The 15117-nt window shown below is 44.9% G+C and overlaps 1 protein-coding gene across 1 annotated transcript; it reads left to right on the top strand.

Moving 5' to 3' along the window:
- The first annotated feature begins 755 nt into the window (after positions 1–755).
- DSTN (destrin, actin depolymerizing factor) lies at positions 756–14059 on the top strand. Its single transcript, XM_014593786.3, has 4 exons — positions 756–978; positions 11462–11769; positions 12039–12115; positions 13769–14059. The coding sequence occupies exons 1-4, from the start codon at positions 976–978 to the stop codon at positions 13876–13878; spliced, it is 498 nt and encodes a 165-aa protein (XP_014449272.1). The 5' UTR covers positions 756–975; the 3' UTR covers positions 13879–14059.
- The last annotated feature ends 1058 nt before the right edge of the window (positions 14060–15117 follow it).

The following is a 15117-nucleotide window of genomic DNA, read 5'->3' as shown; positions in this document are numbered from 1 at the left end:
CAAGCTTCTTTAGGCAGATGTGACATCTTTGATGAAAACAACTGAATCCTTGGGAAAAAAATGGCCACAATCGCCCTTCTTCAGGCACAGGGAGTCTCTGCAGCTTGGAGATCTCCCAGGAGGAGCTGCCAGGTGCCCAGGCAAGCCCAGGACCGGCTTATTTGGGGGCCCCCTGCATACATGACACCACCCCCCAACCTTCCAAAGGGCTCCACGCAGAGCAGCGGACTCCGCTGCTACCCAGGAGCCCCAGGAGCTGCCCAGCCCCCTCCCCACACTTCAGGGCGGAACGCAACGCGAGGCAGCCGGCGCTGCCGCCAGTCACGCGCGAGCGAGGGGCGGGGCCTCGGGCGGGGCCCAGCCAATCCGGAGGGGGCGAGCCCCGATCGCACCAAAGTAGGTAAAAACCAACCGACCCGCTGGCCCCGCCCCTCCCTGGCCCCGCCCCCTGCACTCTCTTCCCCCCCCCCGCCGCACCTGACGCAGGTAGCTCCTCCCCCTCCGCAGCAGGCGCCGCCATTAGCCGGCCCTCGGGCCACTCCCGCCCCTCGAAAGGAAAGAGAGACAGAGAAAGAAAGAAAGAAAGATCCCCCACCCTTCCTCGACAGCAAGCCGCCCTGCCATTGGCCGGACGGCCATTGGCCCCACCACCCCTACCGCCTGATTGGGCAGCGGGCCGGGCCGCGAGAGCGCGCGTGCCCCGTGTCTATATGAGGCAGGCGGGCGGCGCGGGCGGGTGACAGTCGGCGCGCGCGCGGCGGAGGTAACAGGCGTTACCACGCGGGGCTTCTTCCCTAGCAACCGCTTCCTCCGGGCACGGCGCCGTGACGTCGGCAGCGTTTCCGCCCGGCCCGCGCCTCGCCTCGCCTCGCCTCGCTCCTTCCTTCCTGCTCTCGGAGCTCGCGCCGCGCCCAGCTCAGCCCAGCCCTCCTGCGAGCCCGCCGTCTGCACCGCCCGCCGTACCCAGCCTTCGCTATGGTGAGGAGACGCCGGGGTCGATGGACCCGTGTTCCATCCCCCTCCCCGTGGTACTGCCCGCACCCCTGTGGGGGCAAGTGGGGGCGCCCCCCCTCCCCTCCCCTCCCCTCCCCTCCCGCGGCAGATGGATGCGCCGGCGCCCGCGCGCGGGGGAGGCCGGGGAGGTACCATCTGCCTTGCGCGGAGGGGGCCGCCCCCGCCCTGCGCCTCCCGCCTAGGCGCCATTCTTCTGCCGCGCGGCTCCGGGTTGCAGCCCATCCCCCCCGCGCAGGGTGGGTCCCTCCGCGCCTTCACTCCCCTCCCTGCTCCATCTCGGGGGAGGGGGGAAGCACGTGTCGTCCCCTCCGGGGTGGCCCCGCCCCGCCCTGGGGCCGCACGTGGGGGGGGGGGTTACAAGGCGGGAGAGCCGCCCTAGGAGGGAGGATCCTGCCCTCCCCCCAGTATCTGCCCCTACAGGCATAGGGATGGCTTATGGGCCTGCCTCCAAAGAGTCTGGGCAGTGTCTGGCTTTCCTGAGACTGACAGTACGTGGTGCCACCACCCTTCAACCACCTGGTGTGTGGCAGAGTGGGAAAGCTGTGGGTGGAGGGCCAAGGGGGCAGGCTGTGCGATCCCCACCCTGCAACACTTTGGGTGGAAGGCTGCGGTGACCCCAGGCTGTCCAGGCCCTATGACTGGCTTTATCCAGCAGTGAGGGGTGGGGAGGGTGCTGGATGCAGCAGCTGAGCATCCCTTGTGTTTAGGTGGTGGCTATGGCTGCCTTGAAGACCTTGCTATGAAACTCGATCTCTTCCATGCAGTTGAAAGGCACAGAAGGATTTTTTTTCAGGGGATGCTCAAGAGTGGTTGGCCTGTCTTAACCAGGGCATCCGCAGCCCCTGAATTCCTGTTGTGGAGTGCCTCCTTGCCTGCCCCCGCTCCACCAGGCTTTGTTTTTTCTCTCCTTATAGAGGAGCTAAACACCCTGTTCATCATAGCCACAGCGCTTGGGCCTCACTGAAGCAGAGCCATGACTCATTGAAAAGCATTTGCTTGTTCTCTAGCAGACTCCCTCCTCTGTCACTGCTACTGTTGTGGGGTAATGCCTCATTTGGTGCCATTGTGGTCCAGCATTGGGGTCCTGTTGCCTGAGGGGGATGTTCTTAATGGCAAATGCAGTGGTAGAAGGCAACTTACCTGCACAAGCACAGTCACTAAAGCATAATACGATTTTCAGGCTGCTGCTCCAGAGCTGTTGATCTTTGCACAGCAGGTGCTTCAATGGCATTGTCTTGCCTTGTCAGTGTGGTACAATTTCAAGTATTGAAAAGTAAAGAACTATAGAGAAGTGTATTAAGTGCCTGGTCTTGCTTATTTTTTCCCTGTTCCTCTTAATCTGCAAACCAGGAAGTACCACGTTCTTTGAAGTGTGGATGGAGGGGAAGGGCTGCCACACTTGACCTGGTGCTATACAGCTCTACCTCCTTGGAGCTCATTTTTATCCTAGGCCAAGCTATGGCTGCATTTACAAAGGTATTGGCCAATTCAGCTTATCCGCCCTGGAGCCAGAAGAGGGCCCTTACCTTCCAGCCTAAACAAACACTTGACAGAAGAAAATTAAGAGTTTCTAGTTGAGCATTTATGAGTGCTCCCTAGCCAAGTCGGTTCTCAACTAGCTTCCACTTGGAGCAGTTAGCAAAGTCAAGTCTACACAGAGTGTATATGCATAGCTTCTGTAAGGCTTGGCTTGTCTAATAGCATATCTTCTTGCATACCACATGCCTCTGAAAAAGAAAAATACCTTAATTTGATTTCTCTTTTTGGAAGACAGAATAAATGCTTCCTTACCCCAGTAATGCCTACACAAAACAGATATGGAGCCTGGTCTTCAGCTCACTTGTGATCCCCTTTCTGCACAGGAAAAAGCTTCAGTTTTACTCCTTTTGCAGCTGAACTGTCAGCAGCTCTTGGCTGAGCAGCCAAGAGCTAAAACTAGTTGCTGCTGAAGATTGGCCTCTGTTTGTAGATCTAGAATTTAGGAAGTGGCTAAGAAGTCTGCAGGGCTGTGAAATAGGAGAAGAGAGGCCAGGAGTTCCTAAGTTCCAGATTCTTCAGCAAAGCTAGTGAAGCAAGGTTAACTTGATTTAATGGAACATGGAGACTTATTAAAAAAGGACAGTGATTGTTAATACCTGTTGAGTGAAGAACAATTGTCAGGATTTGGATTATAACCACCCAAGAAGTAAACTGACCCTTACTGCACTATCTGAATAGAATTGCCACTTCTGCTGTTCTGGGCAGAAAATCAGGGTGTCTGCTTAAGACATGCACCCCCAGTTCTGGGAAAATAATTCTTGATGGAAAGGTTGTAAATATTGTAAACATGTAAGTGAATATGGTTAATATTTCTTTCCTCTGTGTGAACCTGGTGAGGCATGTTACATTGCTTCCTATAAAACCAGAATGGAGAAGAATTGCTGGCACTGTCCCTCCAAAATAGAATGTAGTTAATGGGTGTGCTATAAGAAGATACAGAAAACTTGGGCAAGAGTTGCTTTTAGATTTTGCAAAACCAAACTTCCCAGTTTCCCTTGGAAACTTCCACTTACTCAAAGCCAAGAGAGACTAGACAAAAATCTGCTAAAACATGGGTCCTTTGCTAATGAACAAAAAATCAGCACAAGCATGTTGGGTCTTGTTTCTTGGGAGAAGTAAGAGAGCTGTCTACTGAAAGTTGGCTTGTTCAGACAGGCCTATACCTGATCTGAAATGCATAAACCTGGTTTGGAATTGTTGTGGTAAGGCTTCATTTTGCTTCCAGTTAAGCAGTGTCCCAATTTTCTCTTCCCATGCAGCTGGAGGGTAGACTCATTGGAACAGGATAGAGGGTTGTCACAGCACAAACATGCATTCTGCCAAAGGCTAATGATCCTGCTGCAAAGTACAGTACTGCAAGCAGGGGAGGACAGTGGAGTATTCTACATGTGATCTCTGTAGTTCCTGCTTTTAAACATTTATGCTTTAGACTAAGGTTTAGTTTGCCATTAGCTTAAGCTGTCCTATGGCCTGCAGAGAGCCTGCAGCGCTTTCTCCCCCCCCCCCCCTTCCCCTCCCTGCCCCTCAAAGCTGTTGGTTAATATTTATTTAAACTTATAATTCTTGTAATGGCCATCTTACTGGCTGGAAACTCTTGACAACTGATGATGAGGCTGTGCTGGTTTTCTGTGTTTTTGTGTGCTCTCACAGGAGACAATTAGCCAGGATCCAAGCAGCTCTGAATATTTCTGATCTACATGTACAGCTGTCTGCATGAGAAAGGTGTCTTGGTAAACAATATTTGGATTCAAAGAGATCCCAGTTGCTCCTGAGACCTCTGAAGAACCAGATCCATTGACCCTTTCAAAGGCAAAGAGGTTCCATTCTTTGAAGGGACTCTAGGGGAACACTGAAGTCCTAGAGTAACTATACCTCTGCCAGGAGAACCTTCAGGTGTTAGGACAAGTTCCATAGGACTTCTGCTGCATATGGTTTACATGCCCATGCCCTAGAAAGTAAGTGACTGTGAGGTAAAGGAAGGTCAGGTCTTTAGAGAGCATCAGCTGGCTTGTGTTAACTAGCCATCTGCATGCTTTTACCCCAGCAAATGGAAGCTAACGCATGATAACTTTTACCTAACCTTTTATCATCTTTATATGTCTATGCCCTATAAAGCTATACTTCTGCAAGAACCCAGTACCCTACAACTATCAACATCCTGCAGTGTCCTTTGCATGTCAGCCTTGACTCTAGAGTATACTAGCTCCACACCAGCATTCCCATTTTCAGGTGGCTCAGTTCCTGTATTTTTGTTTTGTTTTGTTTTGTTTTTTTGTACACGTGTGGGCTGGGGTTAGTAAGCATCAGTGGGTAGTAAAGACTACCAAATGCTAATCTATGTACTGTATTTACCTGAATCTAAGATGAATTTGAATTTAAGATGACCTCCCAATAAGTATGTTTTCCACATAGAATCTAATTAATAGAGTGTAATTTTGATTTTTCTGTCACTATAATTATACCTTCAGAGGAAAGAACATCTTTTTCTGGTGCTACTTAGTCTTTTTCCTCTGCCTCTGCTTATCTGTGTCTTTTTTGCTGTTTTTATTGGTAGACAAAAGGCTAGAATGGAGCCTTGCTTTTCTTCCAAGATACCAACTAATATAAAATACAACACTTTATTCTGTAGGCATGTCTTGCAGGCTTGCTGAAGTGATATGCAAATAACTGTACTACTTGCTGCTTTATGATTTGTAAATAATGGCCTCTTACACAACAGCAGTTTTGTCTTGTATCTTGCTCCAGATCTGAATCGGAGTTTATTCTACATTGCTGCAAAAAAAAAAAAAAAAGCCCTGCCTCAGTCTGCCAAAGGGCCAGCTGTCTGACTCAACAGCGCATGTGTAAGGGAAGGAATAGGGGTCAATAGGATAGAGCTCTGGATTGGTACTTGGTGATCTAAGTACCCTATAGACTAAATTGAAGTGTTTGTTGCCAGCTAATAGTATAGTTGGCAGCAAATGTGCATTGCATGACAATATACGTCATAAATCCTTAATTTAAATATGTTCTCTCACCTTTATAGAGACAACCTGGCTTCAGACCAAGTTGTCTTCCAAATCAGTTTATCCCAGCATGGGTGACCCCTCTGTGTGTCTAACTGGTTTGTTTAGCTGTAAGGACATCCAGAGAGAGGTGAGGCAGAGCAGTTTTTGGTGGCATAGAGAACTCTAGTATTGCTGCCCAGACTCTCCTAGATGACACAGGCATGTGCTGAGTAACTAAAACTTAACAATTGTTAACAAGATTTACAGTACTAGATGAGGGATCATGGGTCAGATAGAAGTGTGACATGGCAACTTCCTGTGGTATAAATGAGCATCCTATTGGAGTGAGTGGAGGATGACTTAAAGTCCATCTCAATTGCTTTTGCTTCAGATGTTAAAAAGTAAATGCATTCTGATTAATCTGACTAGCAGTCCTGAGCATACAAAGTTGTGGGGCCTCTGTGTGCCTTCTAAATTAAGCCCAGAATGCTTGAGGAATGTAGTCCTGGGCTGTACTTGCAACTGAATTTATGTAATAGCTGACTTTTCCAAGAACCAAATGTTTCCACTCATTTGACTTGAGATGGATAGTCTGTGCTGTTGGAGTTTGTGTGCAATTATCTCCCAAACTAATACAATTTTAAGAGCCAGTTCTTGAGAACTTGAATGTCTAATTAAGCTGTTTTACTATATGTAAACGTAATGCTGTTATTGGAGAGCTTTCCTTTCCAAACCAGGCTGTCTTTAGAGGGAGTGGACCTAAATATTAACCTTGCTATTGCTACTTGGAACAGTTTCAACCCTCTAAATCTATCCTGGTACTCAAACTCCAATTTAGTAATTCAAAGCCTTTCTTGGCTCTTCTGCTGTGGCCAGTGGAACAAAGACAAAGCTTATTCTTGTACCAAAATATTTAAGTATTCAAAATAGTGAAGTTCATAGCTCTTGCTAACCAAGGATTGGGCTAATTTCATTGTGTCAGAGTTGCATTGGAATTCAAATTTGTTGTAAAACCCTCTTGCAGGTGTTGCATGCATCCCATGAATTTGCTTTCCGAACTCACACTTCCATGCAGGGATGTGTAGATTTTTGCTGGTATTTTGCAGCCTTTCAGAACTATTCGCGCAAAGAGGAAAAACTCTTCTAAGCTGGATTCATGCTTAACTTAGGGTATTTGTTTATTAAACTTAGAGGAAGCCTACAGTCATGTCATTGCCTGTCTGTTACCTGCAACTATCAAGCTAGGGCACTGTTTTCCCTTACACTTTGGGATCTGTGTGGCTCTGGATACCAGCTTTGGTTTGCAGACATGGGAGAAGTACATGATGCTTGTAAAAAGGAATATAAAAGTGGCTGTGTCACTGCTGTGATGTGGTTGTGGTATTGTCAACTAGTTTACATTTTGGTTTCCCTCATACCTGCAGCAGTGTGACTAGACTGCAGAGGAACATGGACTGGTATGGCTAGTTTTCTACAACATACAGCTTGCTAGCAGAGGAGTCCATGAGACATGCTGCCTTTTTCCACCGACAGTTGCATAACATCCCTCCAGCAACTGCAGCTGTTTCATGAAAAGCATCACAAAGAAACACCTAGCTCATACAGAGCTTAATAACCTTAAGGGAATTCTTCCTACTCTTGACGTTTCCTTCTGCTCCTACTACCTTGCCATGTTTCTCTTCCTGAAGAGCTGTTGGAGCTTCCGCTTGGCTTGGCTTTCCTTGCTTCCCACTTGTAACGCTGCCTTGTGTTTCACACGCTTAGACAGGCCTCTTAAGTGCTCTGGTACTGAAGAGCATGGGCAGTTGTAGAAGCAGATCAGAACCACGTGGCCAGGCTGTCCTTTACTGATGTGTTCTGGGAATCCTTGAAATGGAGCCTATGAAACAGACCCTTACCTGCTAAATAAGTGTGTTCAAATAGCGGTCTTGCATCCCTCAAGTAGCAGTCTTGCATTCCATTGGGTAGCTGTACTTGCAGTCCAGAAGTTTGTTGCTTTAAATAATAAAGATGGGCTAGAATTAGAAATGTTCCACTACCTCTTTATGGGCTGTGCAGCGTAAGAGTTGAACAAGTAGAGATGTGCAGCATAGGTGCAAATGCCATGTTTTGCCCAAGCAGTGAAGTTGTGTTAAATGGAAATGAGAGATTTTGTTCGGTAACTAGTGGATGGTTTTTTAGGGTTGGCAAGCCAGTTGATTAACAGGTCAAATATTGTCAATTGACCAGTTAATTGCCTTTTTTTTTTCATTTTGGACCTGTCTGTCAAAGATTTAAACCAATTTTACAAAACTACTTTTTTTTTATAGTTTCCTTAACATATATAGGATGTTTTTATGTTGTTTTTTGATGCACTTAATGGAAATTTGTGCCTTTTCTGTATATTATTTGGATCTCTTGGCAGTTTTTTACAATTTTTGATCAATCTTTGCCTGGTAAATTGACCAAACTTTATTTGACCGGTCAGATATGTAGCCCTAGTGTCTTGGGTTTCTCTCAAACTGGATGTGAATTTTGAGTTGTTCTTTTCATTGCCCAGAAGACTAGAGACTTAAAGTATGAACAGATAATAGTGAGATTAAAAGGTGGGAAGGATGTGCTGTATGTTGGTTGCTCTGAGGTAGCTGTCCATGTGCCTGCCCTTAACCTGAGTTGAGGAAGCAATGGTTATGCTATTCCAGTTCAGCTCCCTGGTACTGTAGGGCAGTGATTATGAACTCTTTTATTATCTTATTTTTTATTTATTTTTAGAAGTCCTTGGGAAATGCCAGCTCCTGGATATTTTTTTTTGACTGCTGTACAAAAAAAAATAGTCTTTTGTTGCAGGTGATTCAAAGACTGCAACAAGTCAGTGATTTTGACTTGTGGATTCCAATTTGAAATCTCTGGTTTTGCCTTGTGAATAATATTTGTATACCTAGCTGTATTATCATGGGCTGCCTTGAGATCCTGTCAAAGGTGTCATGAGGTGCCACACAAAGGTTCTCTGTTACTTTGGCTAAGAATTACCTCTGTAGAGTAAAAGTAGGGGCACAAGCAATTACTGTGTGGCACCTGCTCTGCAGTAATTTACTACAATTTTAGTTATTCATACCCCCTTTATTCATTCCTTGCTGTGGTTAAAATATGCATTTAGTTAACTGTAGAGGTGCACATTTCTCATTGTAGTGCTGCTCCTTCTCCAGTGCTCCTGATGCAGCCATGTGCTGCTGTAGACAAAATTACAGCATCATACTGCAGTTAACTAGCCCGGGGGGGAGGGGGGAGGTTATTAATTAAAACTTTTTCCAGTCATCCTAAGCTGTTACAAATCTCCTTCCATTATTCCCTGACATTATAGCCACTTGCTTCTACAAGTGAAAGTCAAACTTGTGCGTGGTTATCGGGCAACTTAAGATTGCCAAATATGGCTTGGTTGTCTTAACGAGTCATCTTAACCAGGGCAAACAAAATGCTGTATCATTATAGCTCTAGGGTGATGAGATCACTGCTAGTATCAGGCTGCACAAAGAGTTCTTCAAGTGGTTGGTGCACCATAATCAAAGAGGTAGCATCATTGGCCACTCTGAAACATTTGCTGTGGAGCACCATCTCGTATGACCACCTCTGCTTCCAGCACACTGTGTCATACCTCTAGTCAGTCTCAATTATCAGTTCCACATTTAACAGTGAATTTCTGAGTTTCCAGACTGAATGCTCCTAACATTTTTGGAATCTGAAATGACTTACCAGCAGCACTGGATTTCTTTATAAGGAAGCAACTTGTCTCCCAAATGGCAGACGCATTTCTGGCTCTGTGCAGTAATGCAGGAATATGCTTTTGGCTGCATAGTTCATACTGAAGCTGTTACAGCTTTTTGCTAAGTTATTAACCTTTTTCCAAACTGATAGCTGTGATGACATGGCTATGAATTGGTTTAGGACAGTGGTTTTCAACCTTCTTTTTATTTGCAGACCCCTAAAAAAAACTGAATGGAAGTACAGACCCCTTTGGAAATTTTGAATTGAGGTGTGGCTTTGAATTGTGTGTGGGTATTCATATACTTTGGATCATGGTCATCTTTTGATGACCCCTTAGAGATGGTCTGCAGACACCACCACCAGCCCCCTCCTGCCCCAGGTCCATGAACCACAGGTTGAAAATGACTGGTTTAGTTTGGAGTAAAGGTAAAGGGTTGGCAGTGGAGGATCACATGGCATTAGTTGTTGCTTCCATAACATGAGGAAATGTTGAATCCTGGTATCTTTCATAAGCAACCACAAATTCCAGAACCTAGCATCCTGCAGTCTTAAACATTTGGAAGCTCTGTTGCAGATTTCCTGGAAAGACTGCAGCCAATGAGTCAGTGCCTTTCAACAAGCAACCTAATTGCATTCAGTATGAAGCCACGTGTAGTAAGTGTCTTCACAGTTTCTGTAACTCTAGTCTTTGTTTTAAGATGTTAACTTAAATTCAGAATTGATGCTTTTGTTCATACTGTAAGGACTTTCAGCTTCTAGTTTTCTGCTACAGTAGTACATCTGGGCACCGAAAGGGAACCAGATCATTAGAAGGAGCTTTGAGCATTGCACCTGATCCTCATTCTGCAGTAAGACTCTCTTGTCTTCTAATATTTCTGGTCTCTGCTGCAACAGACAACCTGCAGACTAAATGGCAGCAGCCTATAAACTGTCAAAAGCAAAACTGCCACTGTTAGCATTCCAGAATCTTACTATAAGAACCATGTTTACTTGCAAATGATCCTCCCCTAACACTAGCTGCATCTGGTTGTTTCATGGCACGGGTGTGCTTCCATATTGCAGCCAGGAAAGAGCGGGAGTGCCAGAGTTCTAACACAAGGCATGAGCTTCCAAATCTGAGGGCAGCATTACATGCATTGTGATGTTTGAGTTCTCCAAGGAAGGGATGGAGAGAGGCTTGAGACAAGAATGTAGCAATCCTGCCACATGTGAACTATATAAATGCTGCAACCTCAGGCCTGTCTTAGTTTCCCCATGCCCTTTTTCCTGACTGTTCTAACTTCAGTGTTATCCTCTTGGCAATATCTCAACTGCCAGTTTGGTCCCCACACATGGAAGTATATCTCAGTGTACAAATGTGATGATGGCATTCAAAGCTGTTGGAGTTGCATAGGAAGATGGCCCCACTGTTCTTCAGTTCTGAAGGAGCAGTGGACTTGGGAGACAGTTCAGTCTTTCTTAACTTCCCTTGCTGGCATTTATTCCCAGTTAAGTCTCTTTTAATGTTTATTCTGGGTTTCCATCTACTCCTGTATATAGAACCTCTTGGTGTTTAGAATGCGTTCCATGAGATAATTAAAATAATCCAATGAGGGAATTTGATCAAGAGTAAAAAGCACATCAGACTGCATCAAGGTAATGTAAGATTGCAAGTTAGTTGGTTTCTTGTCTGACTAGTTCTTTAATAAAAGCATGAAGCTCCTGAGTTGCTTACACAAGCTGTCTTGTAACTGTTCAGAGCTGAAGCCTAAATGTTGTACCTACACACTCGCTAAGTAAACTATCTGTAGCAAATGGTGCGGACCGAAGCTGCTTATGAGGCCAAAATATGCCTATAATTTGTCTTTCCAAGACCCAAAGTCCATCTAAAAGATACTTCAGTGCAAGAAGGGTCTTCCTTTTTTTTTTTTTTCCCCACAGAAACTCAGTTTCAGTAACGGATCTCAGAACTAACTGTAGTCGGGTATTTTCAAGTTAAACCATCCTCTCCTTTTGTAACTACTGACTGATTATTTCAGGTCTTGACAGAACACTTGCTCCTTTTGTATTATGGCAAGAATGGCTTGTCTTCTGGTCTTAAGCTTGGCTCTTGCTTACCAAGCTGTACATACAGTAGCTCCCTAGATTGAGGTAAATGATCAAAATGGTGGACCTGAAGGTCTTTATGGTTCTCTCAACAGGCATCAGGAGTACAAGTGGCTGATGAAGTATGCCGTATTTTCTATGATATGAAAGTTCGGAAATGCTCCACTCCTGAGGAAATCAAGAAAAGGAAGAAGGCTGTTGTCTTCTGTCTCAGCCCAGACAAAAAGTGCATTATTGTGGAAGAAGGCAAAGAGATCCTAGTGGGAGATATTGGTGTCACGGTTACTGATCCTTTCAAGCACTTCGTGCAAATGCTGCCTGAAAAGGATTGCCGTTATGCCTTGTATGATGCAAGCTTTGAAACAAAGGAATCCAAAAAAGAAGAGTTGATGTTTTTCTTGTGGTAAGCTGCAAATGTGTTTTATGTAATTTAGTGTGTTAGTTTAGCATATAGTGTTCTCTGTGGTGCAAAATCTATAATATGCTGCCAGCTAATTTGTCTGCCTGCTGCTGAGCTTTGTGATAAGGTGGCTGATCCCTTTATCATAAACTTGCATGTAAAAGATTTCTAGGTGTTCATTTTCCACCAGACCACTGCTTGTTAGCTCTCTTGAGCTTGTGTGCAGGATGTCGGAAGTTGTAACTACTTTCCTTTTGGTCTGTCCAACCCAGGGCACCAGAACTAGCTCCTCTGAAAAGTAAGATGATCTATGCAAGCTCCAAGGATGCTATCAAAAAGAAATTCCAAGGTATGTAACATAGCTAACACTGCCTGACCTGAACTAGATTCCTTTTGCAGTGCAATTGCTAACTGCCAATAATGGATGAATACTTCAAGTGACATTACTTGTAATAGGGTTGATGTTCCTGATAAGAGAGAGACTGCAGTTAAAATTGTGCATGTGCAGTGAAATGGCCCCTGGTGTTGAAGTCTTGGCATTAAAGCAGATTGCTCAAACTCTGAAACTATTACGGCGCCAGGCACAGCAATGCTTCCACAGTAGCGTAACTTGGAAACAAGGTTTAGATTCTGCTACTAATCTGGACCTTACTGGTAGCTGTCTCTGCATGGTACGGTATCACAGTTCTGCTTACTGAAGTATAAAGCCTTCCAAACCAAATACTACACGTTTCAAGAGCACTTGCTGCTTACTTGCTATGTCAACACAAGTGATGCTCCTACATTAGCTTGGCTGAATATAGCCTTTAAGGAGTATTAATGGACAAGGAGTATAGCAGAAGCAGCTGGATATATATTACATGTCTCACTTCTCAAGGACTTGATATAGTCAGAAGGTTATACATCAACTCTTACTCAAAAGGGTATTTGCAACTTCAGCCTAAAATTGATTTAGATCTTACTGGTTTGAATTTGGGCACATCTCTGCAACAAGAGAATGTTGGGAGTTGAATTCAGTAATGCTAAATAACCATAGCAAGGAAGGCTATCAACTGAGAGCTGCCCTCCAAAGCAAGAGACAGAGACACTGTCGTCCACCTGCCGTCTCCAGCATGGCTGTTGCACCTTGCACTAGCAAGTCATGCTAATTTTTCTCTCCAGTTCTGCTGGACATGGTCTGTTTCCCTGTTGACTTACCCATCTCTGAACCTTGCTTTCTAGATCTCCTGTCACTAGTAGGTGGCCCTTCATATGTGCATCAGAACCCTGTACCAAAAAGCTATGGTACTAATGTAAAACTGCTAGCCTCGCTTGCAAAGGAGACTGAAACTGGGAAGGGCAAAACTAGCATGCACCCTGGTGAATCGCACATCCCAAAGTTGCACAGCTGCACCATGGATCTGTGCACGAATGCCAAAAAGTCAATAAATTCGGTAGGACTTGAGCATCTACGACAATGGTTCTCAACCTTGTTTAGACTCGAGGAACCTCCCTTTGCTGTTCTTAATTCAGTCACACCCTCTGGCACTGTATATAGGGAGTGCTTCTTTCCCAGTTCAAGGGAAACCTGTCTCCCCTGCTTTTGTCTTGGTGGATAAAGTCCAGGGGCTGCATTTTACTTGGTGGAAAGTGCAGGGGTAGAGGTGGCACTTTCTGTATCCTGCCCAGTAGCAGTGTCACTGGCTTGCTCAAGAGCTGGGACTGATGGCAGTAGCTTCATGGTGGCCCTTCCCATCAGGCCAGGCTGCAGCAAGGTATCCTCTTTTGCCATAGCCACTTCCCTGTCCAGCCAACACAGCATCTTCTGGAAAGGACAGGATGGCACCCTGGCTCAGAATTGCGGATCTACATATTTTGAGACCTTTTGAATTCAGGGCAGGACTGCTGTGTGTATGAAATGACTAGGGTGCCGCCTCTAGCTCTCCAACTGTACATGTTTCTAATAGATTATGATGTATATAGAATAACTTGCATCATTTAATTGTTTTGCCTCTCTTTTTAGGCATAAAGCATGAATGCCAAGCAAATGGGCCAGAGGATCTCAACCGAGCTTGTATTGCTGAGAAGCTAGGAGGTTCCCTAGTCGTAGCTTTTGAAGGCTGTCCTGTGTAGATACCAAACAGTGCCACAACTCTACAAGCATTCCACATTTCATATATCCCAAATGTAAAGCAAACATCCTAGGCCAGGGTTTCACTAACTGTAGGGAATCTGTCTTGTAGAATAAAGTAGACTCTTGAGCTGTAGTTGATATATGTACAAATGACCCTAAATAAATCAAGTCTAAGGATTATCTCTGTGTATTAATACTTATATTGGCTGACCAATTGATGGACATAATCAGGCAGGTTAATAACAGCCTCTAAAGCTTCTGGTTCAACACCTCAAGGGACAGGGGGAAGCCTGGTTTCTCTCTATTTGAAGTTGGAGCAAATTAATGGCTTTTCCTGGCTTCTTTTTTTTATGGCTACCAGCCAGCCAGGTTATGAAATTCTTCTCATCTGTTGTTTCTTAACACGAGTAAGATGCCTTTTTAAGTTGTACAGTGATGTGAATACATCTGTGTAAGCATAAAGATAGGTATTAATACCATAAATAGCTGACTTACAATTGCTGAACAGTTCCAGTGCTATACTAGTAAATAGCTAATCCTTCAGCTAAATGAAAGTATAAATGGGCATGCTTTCCTAGGGAAATAGTCCTCAGTCTCTTTGTAAACCCACTGTCTTCTACTCATGTTGAAAAGCTCCCTTCTGATATATTCTCTGATTAATGAAGTGACTTAACACGTCTGCTCACATGAGTGCAAACAGTGCTGCTCTTTAACAGATGCTTCAAAAGTGGCGTTTTTGAGGCTTCTTAATTGAGTCTTGTTTCAGGCTCTTCTATTTATTTATACCACAGCTACTGCAAGCATTTGTTCTAAAAGTCCGTAGTAAGCTACAGTTGTTCTCTGCTCCCTTGTATTAACAAAACCTGGATTGGAACTAGTCTGATTTAGTTTAATTAGGTAAAAACCAAACCAGTCTGATCAAAATGGCTTAACCCGGACTACTCTTCAAAGTTGAGGAGCTTCTAGGAAGCTGTGGAAATACATAGAAATGTATTTCCATCTGCTTTGAAATTTAACTTGAAGCTGCTTTCCACCAGCGACAGAACATATCTGACCCAATGTAAATGCTATGAAGCTTCCAAGTGTAAATTGTGTATAAAAGGCAGTTTTAACTAGTCTTGCATGAACTTGTTCTGGTTTCATGATGGAAAAACTAGCTTCTGATGCACTCTGTGCTGTGCCAAGCCCTGCCTGTCTCAAAAGGGGGAGTTTACCTTTCTTTAGTTAATGCCCGACCC

This window comes from Alligator mississippiensis, chromosome 1 (genome assembly GCF_030867095.1).
Source record: "Alligator mississippiensis isolate rAllMis1 chromosome 1, rAllMis1, whole genome shotgun sequence".
Taxonomy (NCBI): Eukaryota; Metazoa; Chordata; order Crocodylia; family Alligatoridae; genus Alligator; species Alligator mississippiensis.
The sequence above is the reverse complement of the archived record's forward strand: the minus strand, read 5'-3'. Positions and strand labels throughout refer to the sequence as shown.

What these genes read in the sequence shown, in the direction of transcription:
- DSTN (XM_014593786.3), top strand. An exon ending in GAGTTGATGTTTTTCTTGTG is followed by an intron (nt 11,770 to 12,038) that starts GTAAGCTGCAAA and finishes TGTCCAACCCAG; the next exon opens with GGCACCAGAACTAGCTCCTC. An exon ending in TATCAAAAAGAAATTCCAAG is followed by an intron (nt 12,116 to 13,768) that starts GTATGTAACATA and finishes CTCTCTTTTTAG; the next exon opens with GCATAAAGCATGAATGCCAA.